The sequence below is a fragment of the Mauremys reevesii genome, linkage group 5, assembly GCF_016161935.1.
Source record: "Mauremys reevesii isolate NIE-2019 linkage group 5, ASM1616193v1, whole genome shotgun sequence".
NCBI classification, from domain to species: domain Eukaryota; kingdom Metazoa; phylum Chordata; order Testudines; family Geoemydidae; genus Mauremys; species Mauremys reevesii.
In genome coordinates, this window is record NC_052627.1 from 120,179,519 (window position 1) to 120,195,603 (window position 16,085).

General features: G+C 40.9%; 1 protein-coding gene across 2 annotated transcripts in view; it reads left to right on the plus strand.

The window, feature by feature from the left end:
* The first annotated feature begins 3,823 nt into the window (after positions 1 to 3,823).
* MXD4 (MAX dimerization protein 4) overlaps positions 3,824 to 16,085 on the plus strand; it is a 52,020-nt gene continuing 39,758 nt past the window's right edge. Inside the window, exons 1-2 of one of the 2 annotated variants that reach the window (XM_039539375.1) lie at positions 3,824 to 4,024; positions 4,574 to 4,673. In XM_039539375.1, the coding sequence (XP_039395309.1) occupies positions 3,961 to 4,024; positions 4,574 to 4,673 (164 nt within the window). In that variant the 5' untranslated portion in view covers positions 3,824 to 3,960. The remainder of the gene's footprint in view (positions 4,025 to 4,573; positions 4,674 to 16,085) is intronic. The other variant, XM_039539376.1, reaches the window with a different exon arrangement.

A 16,085-nucleotide genomic window follows, 5' to 3' on the forward strand; every position in this document is an offset into this window, starting at 1 on the left:
AATCTTCCCGTTTCAGGAACGTTTTACAGCTATTTTGCACTGGTGTATCTGGTGACACCACAGTAAAGAATTGGGCCTAGTGTCTCTGGACTTTTAGCCTAAATGAATCCTGGAAAGAGATGAGGTTTAACACCTCAATTTATCTGACTGGCTTTGTTCCTTTTAGATAAAAATAGGCAGGCTACAATTTATTTGGAATCTCTTTTTGCTGCACTGATGAGCTTCTTTTGCCATGGGGTAAACAAGATGGATCAGATTCTGCAACCCTTACTTATGCTGAATAGCTCTTACTCATTCATATAGTTCCACTGAAGTCAATGAGACTACGCATGTAAGTGCTATTCAACAAATGCAGAATTTGGCCTTATTTGACTAAAGAAGTGACCAAGTCAGATCATGGCCTGATTTTTGTTAATATGTCCTGCTCTTGGTTAAAGTAAATGAATCACCAGTTTTCAAGCAACAGCAGCTGTGCAGCTGCCACCAGCATTCTGGGCTAAAAGCACAAACTAAACTGTATTAGTGCAAATAGTATGGACATCAGAAGGGAGGCTCTGAGCACCTTCATAACCAGTCTAGATTGGTATGTAAGGTTGCTCCTGTGCACAGCATATCCAGATAAGAAAAGGCAACTGGATATGCTGGTGGCATGCAGCAAGTTGGCAGATAGCTGTGACTACATTCCTGGTGGCCTTTAGGTGTTTTTCTAATTCAGGTTAGAGAAGATTTTGAGCTGTGCATGTTTTGCTCTTTTTTAAAATGTCAGTGCATATTTGTGCAGCACTGCAATTTTTTTAGCCTCTGGTTACTGTATGGAGTCACATTTTGCAAAATACAGTCTTTATACAGATTCTAGACAGCCAGGTGCATTATCTCTTTCATTCCAATTCATCTCGTTGACATATTATCTACTGTGAGATCTTGTTGGGGTTTTTTACATATAATATTTCTGCACACAATTTTAAATTCTTCCTGGTCTATCTCACTGATGGTTAGCAGGAGATGTACAATACAATATTAAAATCTTGAAATGTAGGTATCACTAGAGCTCTAGCTGAAGGTAAACTGGAAGTGAGGGGAAAATGAAATATAGTATATTTGTTAATGGCCCTAATTCTGCACTGAGAGCTATGCAGGCAGACCCCTGCACCTGAGTAGAGCCTAAATGACATCAAAGGGTCTCTGGACAGAGCCATTTCCCTATATGGAGTCCCACTAACATATGCGATTCTGCACCAATCCCAGGGTACCCTTCAGCACAAGGCTGTGCCTACAGGGTTCTCAGTGCAGGATCAGGGCCCACCTGAAGATAAGAGAAGGAAAGTTCCACTAATTAAATGTTTATTAATGAAGAATTTTTTCCATCTTGTGCTCCTTCATGTTAAGTAACAGGTAACAATTCTAGTGAGATACCATTTTCAGATCCAAAAATGGACAGAAACAGTAGGTAACTATGCCCTAGTCTATCCATGGCAGGTTACTTTTCAGATGCATATTCCTTAATTCCTTCAATAAAGAACTAGACTGAAAACATTTGCTGCAATATTTAGATCTCAAACCAAAATTAACTCTGTTTTTCTGTGCATCCTAAAATGCTCTTGGCTTAGGAAGAAATTTTCCATATGGGCAGGCTATTCTCCAGCTGCCTTCTGCGGGGTTTCTTGCACCTTCCTCTAAAGCAGCTGGTATTGGCCACTGTCAGACAGAATACTGCACAAACTGGATCACTGGTCAAGTACTGCAGTTCCTATCTTCCTCAAAGGATTGGGGGGAGAGAGGGAGAATACTGTTGTAGTCAGCCTGGGAAAGAAAATGTGTTAAAATCTCCTGACCCACCCTAGCCTTTGCAGGGAGATGGCAGGAAGCAAGTAAACAAGTTGAGGGCATTTGCCTCCTGCTGTCCTACATGTAGGAGGTCCATCTGGTTGCAATGCATAAAACATACATACATGCCTAAACCACACAGTGCAATACCTTCTATCATCCTAAGCAGAAGCAGGATGGAGCATCAATTGCGTAAATGAATTGCAAAGTCATGTTTTCCCGTAAACAGCGCCACAATATTGGTTTCTTTTTTGGTAAACTAGGTATGTACAGAATGCTATAAGCACAGCATAAAACTTCCGCATGTGCTGTTGCCAGTGCTCTGCTTTTGCTTGCTGTGGGATGTGTTTTTACTTTCCTTTTAGCAACACCCCTATGACAGCAACAGCCATCCAGCCAGGGGATGGCTACAAATATGTGTATTATGTATAACTGTAAAACAGAATTCTGAAAATATATTTGCTTATTATATTTATATCAATTATTTACTGCTGCATCTGTTATTAAATCTGTAAAGCCCATTGGAATGAAAGATGCTATAAAAATAGTTTATTACCTGAAGAGTTTGGATAAAGCATCACCAAGAAAACAAAGCCTGTTGGATTTAGTGGAATAAGCATCAGCTCTGAAAAACAGTGGGCCCAGTTTTCACATATAGCTGTATTAAAAGGCTGTCATGTTTGAAATTGGGACTCATAAATTCACATCCCATCAGGTCTGGTTCGGATCTTTCTGGGGTAGAGTGACTGTGTGGGTCTTTGGAGCAAGACTTTAAAATCTGTTTGTATGTTCTCTGTGAGAACGCTTAAAGCCAGTATATTCAGAGGTCACTCATTTTGGGTTCTAAACTTTAAGATAGCTTATGCCTGATTTTTCAAAGGTGCTAAAACCCCACAGCTCCCATTATTTTCAGCTGGAGTTGTGATAGGGTGACCTGATAGCAAGTATAGTAGGATAAAATAGTAGGACAGGAGAGAGAGTAATAGTGTCCTATGCTGGGGAGGGTGGGGGGTTGTGTGTGTGTGGGAGGTTAATAAGGTCCCATATATGACAAATACCCTAATAGCGGGATGGTCCCAATAATATCAGGACATCTGGTCACCCTAAGTTGTGAGAACCCAGCCCCTCAGAAAATCAAGTCCAAAATATTTCAAGATGGTCACCCAAAAAGCAAAGCACCAAAACTGGAACATTTTTGGCTTCAAGATCCTACAGCCCTTTGTTGTAAGAGCAGGAAGTTTACCCTGGTATCTTAAAAGCAAAATTTCCTGTGCCAAATGTATTTGCTTTACTTGCTGCAGCCCTACCATCCAGAGGCAGCTGCTTTTGGCGGTGCTATATATCTATACTATATAGTTGAGGTACTTTACCATTCTTTGTCATGCAAGGCACTCTCTATATAACAATCCCTGAATGGTGGATGCATTTGTTTTATTTAGCAGTTTCATAGCTCATGCATCTGACTGCAGCTAGGGAAGGAGAGAAAGGACCGTATGGCTGCTATTCTAACAGCCTAGCATTTATCTCCAGTCCCTAACTGAGCTGCAGCCCAGACTTCTCTTCCTCACAGCAACACAATAATTCCACCAGCACCATGGGTGGATGGGCCCCTCCTCCTTCACTTGCCTGAGCCCCTCCCCTTTCACTTGCTTGCGACAAGACACACCTCTCCAAAACTATTGGCTAGTTTCCCCCTGCCTATTTGCATAACCTCCTCATCTCCAATCAACAGCTGCTGACTGCTTAAAATGCATAAAGCCGGCCACTCAGTGAGGCTGGGGGCTGGGCCACCACGTGCTGTTGCTAAGCTTCGGCTTCTAAATTGTTACTGTAGTGACTGACCTATCAGGGAGAAGATTCAGATCTGTCAACATTCTGTCTCCTAACCAGAGGGCGCTTGTCTGCTCTGATTGGCTCTACTTGAGGCCTTAATCCCGCCTCTACCTAGAAATGCTGTCCATGATTGGCTATGCCAGTCGCCTGTGTGTCAAATGTAGGTTGAGAGAGGTGGTTTATATAAGGGACTTGGAAGTCCCCAGCCTGTGAACTCAGTGCAGTTTTAATGCTCATTGCTTTCCTCAGCTGTTTGAAAGGCTGACACAGAGTTTGAGGGTAACTCCAAGAGCACACATAAAAATGGAGCTGAACTCTCTGTTAATTCTTCTGGAAGCAGCTGAGTATTTGGAAAGAAGAGACAGAGGTATTCAGAGAAATGACTAGCAGGCGCTTCTAAACATTTCACTCTCTTTGTTGCGTGGGTATTCGGACGCCCTTTTCTCTGAGTCCATATTTCCTTCACCTGCAAAGGTGCCATGGGATTTAAACATGGTTTTGTCAGATGCATTGCAGAGACGGGGGGAGGAGGGGGACAAAGGCTATTTTCTTGCAAAATCTTTAAACAAACGAGCCCTGGCTCGAGTCTGTTTGGATTGTATGTATGTTGCAGCATTCGGTATAGGTTACATTGTTGTTCGTGTTGCCGTTTGTAATTGTATTGCCGTTTTCCCTTCGCCCTTGTCACAATGTTTCAAGATGTGCATAATCCAGCCAATTATTTATTTTTTTTACTATTTACTCGGATGAGCCTCCTATTTTGGCACTTTTGGTTTTGTTGTCTTTCTTTTAAAAATTCCGGAATAAAAGCCAAACAAATCAACCAAAAAATTTTGTTTTTTACCCTAGCGTTCCTGCAAAGGAGGAAAAAATGCATGGAAAAATATATTGCCACTAATGCTGACTTTGTCCCTAGAAGCAGAACATGGCTATGCATCAGTGTTACCCTTCGATAGTGACTATTCCAGAAAGAAAACAAAGGCAGGCACGCTGGCCAGAAAATCCCAGAATAACAGGTAATGGATGTACCGTCTTTTTCCACAGTGAATTGGCAACTTTTTCTCTCTGTCTAGCTTTATGTGCAGCGCATATATGTATAAAAATAATAACTAATCCCGTGTCTTAGTTCCCAGTAGTCGCCATTTTTCCCCTGTATGGGCTTGGCTCTGTTTTGATCTCTCATATAAACACTGCCACGCGTACACCATCGCCTTAGCACTCACTGCCTTTCTAAACCATCTGCACTCACGCTTCTTCCCCTGGTTTGTTAACGGCTGTGGGCGCTTTGATTTCCTATGTATTTTTTAAATAATAATCAAAATCCTGACTTCCCCTGCATGACACTAATTCCCTCCCAGTCCTTATTTACAATCTCTTTATTGCTGTGAGATCAAATGCAGCCCCCCGTTGCAGTGTAACGCCGGGATCTTAATGGGGGGAGGGTGGGGAAGATGGGGAAAGGAGGGAAAATGTATCTCATATTGAACTTGGATTTATGTATGTATTTTAAAGTCTTTCGAGTGAACTTGACCTTTCCGGAGGGTCTGCTGCACCTTTGCTCTGGTCTGTGCATCGCCTGCACGAGCGAGTCCCTCTGCATGCAGTGAATTACAATGCATGGTTACATTATTATTATCAGCTGCCTGTTTGTTTGTTTGTTTGTTTGTTTGTTTTCTTGCAGCCACTACCTGTTCTATGGTCACCCTTAGCTCGGTTTTCTGCGCAGACTCCCTGCAGCTTTGTTTGGCTGACCAGGCAGTGCTCAGAGTGCACTGTCTACGTGCAGAAGGCTGTCTTAAAGAGACAGCGCCTCCTCTTTCCGTAGGAATTCCTTCTTTTCTTGCATTTTACGTTCTTACACACACACAGACACAAATATACCTCGATGGTTCCCTCCTGCTCCAAAATATTGGTGCTCTGCTCTTTACAAAATGACTCCTTTAAAAAAATTATTTATGATGAGCCCTGCAGAATAGCCTAAAATGAACAAAACTTGCCCATGACTTATTTTCCAAATGAGAGGAAAGTTTGTCTGATCAGGCCAGTTCTTTGATCTCAATTACTCCAGCATAAATCCTGCACAACCCCAGTGCAGTCAATGGGATTACTCTGGATTTACACTGGTGAAATGGTAAAGCAGAAAACAGACCAGTCGTGAATATTAAATTTTGAAAATATTAACTAAACCAAAATCAAGCATTTCCCTTAGAAAAATACAAGATCACAATGAGCTATGTTTGCAGTAACCCCTGCAGGGCAATGCGCTTGAACACAACTGAGGGAATAGGGGGTGTAAATCCTTCCCTCCCTGTCCCTTACTCCAAACAGCGCCAATACTTCTGGGGATATAAATTCGGGAGGGGGGGGTAATAGTTAAATTGGTGTATGAAGATACAAGATCAGTTCATTTTATAGGGGAGTGATCAGGAATCACAGAGGTACCTAGATTCGGAGACAGTTTTCATCTCTGTAAATCATGCATCTCTGTGAATTTTTCCATAAAATAACCATATTGTACAAAGGCAGTTAATTTAAAGAGAATTCTTAGGACTTGTTCTGATCCTTATTTCTTGTATGCAAGAGACAGAAATCCGTATTACTTGTGGAAGCATTATTCCATCATTTCCTTTCTTGGTTTTCTCACTGTCCACAGCAAAACAGTCATTTGTTTGAACTGTAAGCTGCTTTTAGGAATTTTTAGCACAAGATATGTAATCTATTTCAGCAGAATTGAAAGATTTGTTTTTTGTTATAGGTTTGGTAGCATTATTTATCAAAGCCAGAGCACACAATACCATTGTCAGTCAGATATTTCTCACAATTTTTTCTCACTCTGATTCTTGTCGTGCACACACAAATGCTTTTTAAAAAAATGCATAATCTTTTTATTATTTTCCTGCCAGCTTTATTGTTTATAGACAAGCAAGGGCTCATTCACACTGGGGTAGGGAAACACCTTTTGAGAAGTAGGGCCACAAATTCAGTTTTCATGTTTAGTTCACCATGGATATTTGTCCACCTCCTAAGGAAAACAACAACAACAACCTGCCGCTGAGCACACCTGACAATCTCTCTATAACACAGACCTCTGGCTGGAAATAGCAGGATGTTGTGATAAGGCACATTGGCAGAGCTGTGTGGGCAGTCCTGCATTGTGCTTGCCTACAACATGCCTGTTTTTACCTGTTGCTTACATTTGAAACAAAACTGCATCTCAGGCTATGAGCTTATGATCCCAAATTCAAATCGCACCGCTGCTCTTATTCGTATTGGGAGCACAGGTGATGGAACTAGGGGTGATGGGGGTCTGCTGCACCCCCTGGATTGAAGTGATTTCTATAATATGCAGGCTTTATAGTTTGGTTCAATGACTCGCAGCACTCCCACTATAAAATTGTTCCAGCACCCCTGATTGGGAGCTAATTTAATGGTTATTTGGATGTCGGGTCACAGCCTCAAAGTGCATAGAATGTGAATGTAATATTCAATTTGATCATGCAATCAAATCTTTATAAGCAATTCAGGGATTGAGAGAAGTAGACAACTGGCCAGAGTTCGGAGGATCCTAGGGACGGGCGGGAGGGGGGAGAGGGAATTGCATAGTGCAATATTGCAGAATGTTATTTTTCAGTAACTTGGTTATTTCTAAATCCTGTTTTTTCCAGAAGTCTCAGCAGGTTTGAAAACTAACCTTTGCATGTGTCATTTGAACACAAATAAAAGCACACAAACAATTGTTTTTAAAGCCTGAAAAGCATCTCTTTCATGCATGGATAACTCAAAAATGGGGCACATAATTGTACCAAACTTAAAAAAATAAATTAGCCTTTGGACTGAGAACAAGTATGAAAAATTTCCTCTCCCTACACCCCAAAAAAGTTACAGGCAACTGGGGGGACATGTGCATATGGGGGAAAGTGTTTCTTCAGCCGTAGCTGTGGCCATTACCAGGCGACTATAATTAGACAATCCATTGAAAGAGTTCATAATTTTTTACATTTTTTGTTTGCTGATGTGTTTTTTTTAAATATTACTTGGCCATTTTTAATTTTATGTTGATAGAGAAAATATTTTCATGTTACTGTGAAGGTGGTAGAAAATGCTGCTTGATGCCATTTTTGCCCCATCTTTGTATAATATATATTAAATGTATTTATGATGAATTGATCTATAAATTTCCTTTTATGATGTGCAGTTAATGTGTGTGTGCTCCCCTTTACACAAAACAGATTTGAAAGAGTTATTTTATGTAAAACTTCTTTGTTTCTATAGCGTTCTCTCCTGAGATTTGGAAGTGTGCCCCTCAGATGATTATGACGAAAATCCCCTAGTAGATGAAATTGGATTTTTGTTTTCCAATCTGAATGGATGATTTGAGAAAAGCACACGTTTGTAATTGATTTTTCCGGGGGAGGGAAGGTAAACCCAGGTCAGCTCTTCTTGTAATGGTGATAACTAGACAGTATTTGGTTGCAGAGCAGCAAATGTCTCCTCTTGATAGAATAATAACTGTAGTTCCTAAAAGCAATATAGCGGAGCTCGTAAAAATTCTTGCTAATATGCAGTTAGAATAAAATCAGGCTAGAAAAAAAAATCAGATTTAGTAGAGTTGTGTCTTGGAGGTTAAACTTTCAAATGTCTTTCCATCGAATACAGTGAGTGTAATGAAATGGATGTTTTACAGATGTCTGCAATTTGTTCAGAGGGAATATTTCACAGAAGCAGAAAGTCAGTGAAGTTCAGAAGATTACTTGGTTGCAGAAAGTGATTTGTTAATAGGAATTCAGGGTAGCTTTCAGATAATTGGAGCTTTCTTGTTTTGTTTTGTTTCCTGTTTGTGATGCCGACTTAAGAGAGAGAAGCCTATACATTATTGTGTTTATATAAGGGGCAAAACCAGTAGCCTGAACCGACCCTCTTGTGGACAGTGGCCCACATCACATCGCCAGTACATGTAACAACTAGACAGGCCTGATTCTCCATTGCCTTGTACTTTGTGAAGTCTCTTATCACTGTGAATAGTGGGTGTAAAACGCCCATTGTACCATTACACGAGTGTGAAAGACTGCACAAAGCAGCAGACAATCAGGCCCAATCTGTGTTCTGTGCTCATGAAAAGATCAGAAGTAAATTAATACGCAGGGTAAAATTTTAGTGCTCAATGCCTGTCTATTGGGTCACAGTTAAATTTACTGGCAGAACAGGAAATGGAAGTCCTGTGAAGTAGCCTGCTTGGCCTGTTAATTTAGGAGCTGATAAAAAGGAGGGAAAATGAAAGCAAAACTTAGGTTTATAAATATCCCTACTGCATCTGTTGAAACTAATCAATATTTGATGATGTTTTTATGTCAATAAAGAGAGTTGTGTACAATGTACTTTGCCATGGTGAAGGGGATACATGTACCAAAGAAGGTGGTGGGTCCAAACGGGATGATGTTTCAAATGAAAACATTGTTTAATGTCTCCATTCTTCCATTAACATTGCATGTCTGACACTGCAAACCAGTCTCTGGCCCCTATCTGGCAAGCTGCTCTTTGCAGACTAGAGGTGTGTGAAATTGTTCAGCTGAAACTTTCTTAGCCAAAAAATGCAGATTTGGGTCGACTGAAACATTTTGTGAATTTGTGTTGACTTTGGTGAATTGTTTCTGTTGCAGTGGAAAGAAGAAAAAACTCCAGAAATGTCAAAAGGAACCATTTTGACATTTCTGAAATGTCTCATTTTGATTTTTTTTTCCAGGCTAGATTCACACACTAAAACCAGTAAATGTGTCCCTCTTATAACCATTAGCCCAATGCTTAGGGCACTCACCTGGGATGTGGGAGCCCCAGGTCTGAATCTCTACTCTGGAGCAGGGACTTGAATCCTAACTACTGGCCTATCAAGTCATTCTGTCTCTGGCCCAAAGGCTATTACAGTATTTCATATGAAGTGTCACAGCTTCAGCAGGAGAGGCTGAGAGACCCACCCCAGAATAGCCTGTATGGTAGGGCACTCATCTGGGATGGGGAAGACCCAGTTCAAGTCCATGCTCCGAATCAGACAGAGCGGGGATTTGAACCTGAGTTTCCCACATTCCGGGGAGGTGCTCTAACCACTGGGCTAAAGATTATCAGGAGAGCACCACTTCCTTCTCCTCTAACTGTGAATCTAGCCCTTCATTTCCTTCCCTTTTATTAAAAATACCCAAAACGTTTAGTTCGACCCAAAACAAAATTTTTCTAACTTTTTTGATTCACTGAAAATTCTGAAAAAGTTTGGATTTGGTTCAACCTGAACTGAGAGCTTGTTTTGATTTCCTGCCCTCCCACCTGAATTGTCAGAGAACAGACAATTCAGTTATTTGCCCAGCTCCAATGCAAATGGACCTCTACAGGCAGAGGAAGCAGCTTAGGGACCAGGGCCTATTTTCCTTCATTTTTTAAATGAAAGGCTGAGAATAAAATACCATAAAATCCAGACTGTGGAAACACAATAATCTGTTTTGCTCTCTCTGAATTCAGTGTATCTTTCTTGTTGGTTTTCCCCCAGGAAAAACAGATCATTTTCCTTCACACCTATCTTAGAGAATGCATTAAAAAAACTAATGCTACTGTTACACTAATATAATACATTATCACCAATGAGGAACTACAGTATGTATGACAGTAGCTGTGTGTGTGTGTGTGTGGTGGGTGGGTGGGTTGGTGCTTTTTTTTTTTTTAAGAAAGTCACCAAATCAGAAGCAATGTCAGGCCTTGCTCTTACGCACAGATTCATCATACAAACTCTTGAACCTCACTAGAATCAAGGCTCTGCATAAGGGTCTGCACCAATGTATCTATTTGCAGAATCCCAGCCCGCATCCATAATACTGGCAAAATTCTGCTTTGAGGTGGAACTAAAAGAGAAACATTTTTAAGACATACTATGTGGTCAGTTAAAGAAAAAAGGAGGGGTTTCGAATAAATGAATGCAGAACTGAGCGAGGTTGTGCTCTAACCTCTCAAATTCAGGTAATTCCAACGTTAGGCCCTGATCCTGCAACATACAGCCCAGCAGCAGATTGGTGTGCTGGCACCGAGCTCTAGTAAAGCCCATTGAGACCTTCAAGTTGAAAATGCAACCTTATCTCTGCCCCATGCATGTCTGTTACATTGCAGACTCTTATTAGATGATCACATGCTGTTCCTTAAATAATACATTGTCACATTTTTATTTGTGTTTTTCCTCCAATGTGGTTATATGTAGGTAGCATCTTGTGGAACTTACCACTCTCTTTGTTCTTGTGTTTTGGCCTGGGCTAATATTTCTAATATACCATATTTTCAGTGCTGACAATACACCAGTATTGCTAGGTGTCACTCACCATCATTTTAAGCACACTTTCTCCGATGCTGCTCTAATAGACATGGGGCTTAAAATAATGGTGGCAGCCTGTAGCTTATCTATGGCTCCCAGTGTTTGAACTGCAGAAGTGCCTGGAGTGCACAGACTAGGTTATGACGTGACAGAAGAGGAAGATGAGACAGATGGGTGGGGGAAGGGGAGAGGAAGATGAGTTAACGGTAAAGCAGTCAAACTGCAGAACATTGTGCAGAGGTCTCAGCTCACCACCTGCACAGCCAGCGTCAGCTGGTAGGCAGGGCCTTAGCCTTTTAACCTTAATTTTGATATTTCTTTACATCTGAGCATTTTAACATATAGTCTTAACAGTGAACTAACATGATATCTGAAAGAAAACTTCCTAGGGGTACTTTAAAAAAAAAAGGGAATAAATATGTGGAGGGGAAAGAGCTTTTGTCTTCACTATTAAGAAACTCTGCTGGTTTGTAAAATATTGCAGTTAGAGCATGTAAATGCCATAATCTAAGATTACTTGGCTAGAGACTCTTTAGGTGCTGCCATCTCTGACTCCAACTATAGAAGAAAACATGCCCCTTAATCCTTATTTGATGATTTTCATTTTAAAAGAATTTAGAATTTCACACCTGGTTAATCACAATTTAACTACTTGGTACTAGATAATGAATGCTAATGCTGTCTCAACTAGATAGTAGCCATTACTATTTGCAACAGTTGCTTTGCAGCTAGTGGCACAAAGTAGCCAGAGTTTCTGTGGATCTGGACTCTCTTCTTTCTCCATAGGAAATGTTTGCCACAAACATTCCCCTACCCAGTCCCTTCTATTCCTCCTCTGCTTATGGCTGGTCCATACCCAGTTTTGTGCTGAAATAACAAAAGATATGGATTAAAATCACTGTAGTTATTTTGGTGCAAGCATGTGTGTAAATCTGCCCTTAGATTTCTTCCCGTCTGCCCTCTGGGATCTGTGGAAAGCAGAGGATACAGGATGAGGGATGGCAGAAATATTGGTTCTCCCTGGGGCAGTGCTCTGTGCTTCACAGAACTGAAGGAGTGAAAAATAGTAATTACTTAAAGAGCTTTATCCTCTCAAAGAACTGTACAACCTTTCCTGATGAGCCCTCATTGTGTGGGGAGGTAGGTATTGTAGAACTATTAATAACTCCCATTTTACTGCTGGGAAACTGGCAGGTTGTGTGGCAGATCTCAGATTTCTTCAATGCCTAAACCACTAGCAGGGGTGCTGTAACAATTTTTACAGTGGGGGTGCTGAAAGTAGAAACCAGGTATTTGGCTGTTATTACTACTTCAAGCCAGGGGTGCTGCAGGTCTTTAAGGTGTATCCAGAAGCTCTATTTGCTCCCTTCCACACCAGTCTCATGTTGGGGGTGTGACGCATGGCTAGAAAGGGTTAAACATCCTGCAAAATAACTAACCCTCAAAAGACGTGAAAAAATAATATTCGTGTTTTTGTGTATTTACATATGTATGAGTAGTGTCCACAGTGTAATCCACAGTTCCTGTCTGTGATATATTCTGATAATTCAGAGGTCAAAAGAACATCCTAGCATGTAAATGAATTGTAAACAGGGGATATCTTGGCATTCATCTCTCTTTGAAATTTACTGTGAATGGTGGAGAAACAAGCAAATTACCTTATGCTAAGTTTCAGTGGTAGACCTCCTTCAAAGTCATGCTAATTGTCTTTTGACAAATTGGAGTTCAAAAGACATGAAATTGTATAAAAGATCCTTGGGTCCTGATTCTGTTCTCTCAGATCTGCTTAGGATTCATCAGGGGAAGTTTGAGTCTCAAGACTGAGGCCTCGGTTATGCTGGTACACCCTGAATATTATATTTAGATATTGGACTATAACCTATGAACTATTTCTTAAAGAACTCTTTGCAACTACAAAGCTCACCATCTATGCTATGAATCTGAACCTCCAATGAATTGAACTCATGTCTGTATGTATATTGATCTTTTAACCATATTCTCTCTTTTGTTTTTTAATATATTTTAGTTTAGTTAATAAGAATTGGCTGTAGCGTGTATTTGGGTAAGATCTGAAATATTCAATAACCTCGGAGATAATGTGTTCAATCCTTTGGGACTGGTAGAACCTTTTCTTTTATATGATGAAGTAAGATTTTCAGAAATCCATCATATTTAACTTAGATACCTGGATGGAGGCTGGATCACTTTAAGGGAACTGTGTTGTTTGGACTTCTGAGTAACCGGTGAGGTAATAAAGAAGCTGTTTCGTGCTGGTTTGGTAAATCTAAGTACTGGAATATCCACCAGCTTTATGGGGGATTGTCTGCCCCATTCTTTGCAGTTCACCCTAATTGAGTGACCACAGCTGGCTCCCCACTAGGACCCCAGTCACAATGGCGTAGTCGTGCTGGGATGCACATTACCACAGGTTAATTGGATTATTGGATCAGAACCCACACGCTTGTCAAAAAATAATTTTGATACTGGAGAGTTTAAGGGTTAAAAATCAGTTACAGTGAGTGAACTATAATCAAGATCCTGACAGAAAAAGCCTGGAAGAATTGTGCTGGGGGGTGGGGGGGTAGGGGGTTGTCTTTTACAAATAAGGCCCCAAAGCAGGAACTGAAAAATCTGTTAATTGCCAGTGATAAGGAAGCAGACTCAGCAAAAATGCTTGCAGTGAGAAACCAGCAGGTAGAACTTGAACAAGCTTAGAGAATAAAGGAATTGTCTTTGTTTTGGGGGTCTGTGTATGTAACACAACTATATAATCTTATGTGATAAACTGATAAAAAGGCAGATCACATTTTTGGCCTACCGCTGTTGCTCTGATTATGTTTAAATGGTTTTCACATGATTATTTTGAGCAGGAAATAATGTATATATGTATTCCCATTGTGTTGCTCTATTTATGATAAGGTGCATCTAGTTTAAGATTTAAAATATAAAGAAAAAATGTTTTTTAAACAGATACCAACTCATACATGACCTGTTCAACTCTCACTAAAATCAATGGGGAGGTTTCCACGGAAGCCTGGATTGGGCTCAGAGACCCTGATCCTTCAAAAGTTTACACATGTTCCGACCCTTACATGAGTAGTCCCATTTAAGTCAGTTCTTAAATGTTTGCAGGATCAGGGCCATAGTGGGTAGACTTGGACCTGGAAAAAAACACTTTAGGGTCTGATCATCAGTGATTACTACCAAATTCACGGTCCATTTTGTCAATTTCATGGTTATAGGATTTTAAAAAATCCATGATTTCAGCTATTTAAATCTGAAATGTCACGGTGTTGTAATTGTAGGGGTCCTGACCCAAAAAGGAGTTGTGTGCGCGGGGGGGGATGTCACAAGGCTATTGTAGGGGGAGTTGTGGTATTACCACCCTTACTTCCGCTCTGCTGCTGGCGGTGGTGCTGCCTTCAGAGCTGGGCAGCTGGAGAGCAGCAGCTGATGGCTTGGAGCCCAGCTCTGAAGGCAGAGCCCTGTCCAGCAGCAGCACTGAAGTAAGGTTGGGATGGGATGGGATTGCCACCCTTACTTCTGCGCTGCTGCCTGTAAAGCTGGGCCCTCAGTCAGCAGCCACCACTCTCTAGCCATTCAGCCCTGAAGGCAGCAGCGCAGAAGGAAGGGTGGCATGATATGGTATTATCACCCTTACTTCTGCACTGCTGCTGGTGGGGCGCCACCTTCAGAGCTGGGTGCCTGGCCAACAGCTGCCAGTTTCCGACCACGCAGCTCTAAAGGCAGTGCAGAAGTAAGCGTGGCAATACTGCGACACTCCCCACCCCCACAGTTCCCTTTTGGGTGAGTAGCCCCAATTTGAGAAATGGTGGTCTCCCCTGTGAAATCTGTATAGTATAGGGTAAAAGCATACAAAAAAACAGATTTCATGGGGTGAGACCAGATTTCACGGTCTCTGACGCATTTTTCATGGCCATGAATTTGGTAGGGCCCTAATGATTACGTGATCCTTGCTTTGTTTTCCCTGTGCAGCCAGATGGGTACATTGGTTGCAGTGTTCACATCAATAAGAAATTTCAAATATGCTGCAACATCTATGTGGGCGGTTTGCTTAAGAGCCAGCTACATGCTTCTGTAGGGAACGATCGATGGCCCTGTGCTGCACCTGGTAACTACACATGTCTTAGAATGGACTGTGCTCTTTACACCTAACGTGAACAAAGCAACCTCTGTCAGCACATAGTGCACAGAAGCTGGTTGGGTTTCTAATGTACTGTTGGAAAACTGATTCAACAAAATCTTCTTGCATGGATCTTGATGCTGTAATGTGTTACGCCATAAAAGTTGCTGCTGCCTTCATATTCATGATCTTCACATACTGGAATAATAAAAATCTGTTTCCATTCTGAGAGAACTAGAACGACTGGTTTTGTAACAGTGACAATAATTTCATCCTGAGAAATGTTTTTAATTTCAGTTGTATAAATATAATTGTTTCTGTCTGAATCTGTTTTTTTAAGAGTTTTCAATAGTAGGTTCAATTTTTCTACAATAGGAAAACAGTCCTAATTTCTTGGAAGTTTTTATTTTTTTTTAAAGTTCTAGGTTTCTGATCCATACATAGGTTTAGCAAAAGAAAAGATGCATATTTTCTGCATTAAGACCGATATTCACAATTACCGCAGCTGTTAAATGGTGATCGATCTCTCTCTCCGCCCTCCCCCGCTTCCCTCAGGGTCTCCCAGAAACTAAGTTTTGAGTCTCTTCTTCTGGGATTTCTTCCCTCCCATTCTTACAGTTCTTATCTTTTACCAATTGGATCTTGCAACTGTTTTTTGTTTGTTTTGATCTTCTTTTTTTCCTTTTCTCCATGGCTTAAAATGTTGTGTGGTTTGTTTCTCTTACCAGTTGGGTCAAATTAAGAGGCAGATTTGTGCTTAGTGCCTGAAGACCCTTTAAACTTTTCTGTACAAATTGTAGTCTGTCTGTGCAAAAAGATTTACCCATGCAAATGCTATAGTTAGATATTCTAGGGAAACAACTAAAAGAAGTTGACACCTTGAAGACTTTCAAAAGCTATGTTAAAAGCAACCAATTTAAAACCTATATTGCATTAAAATCC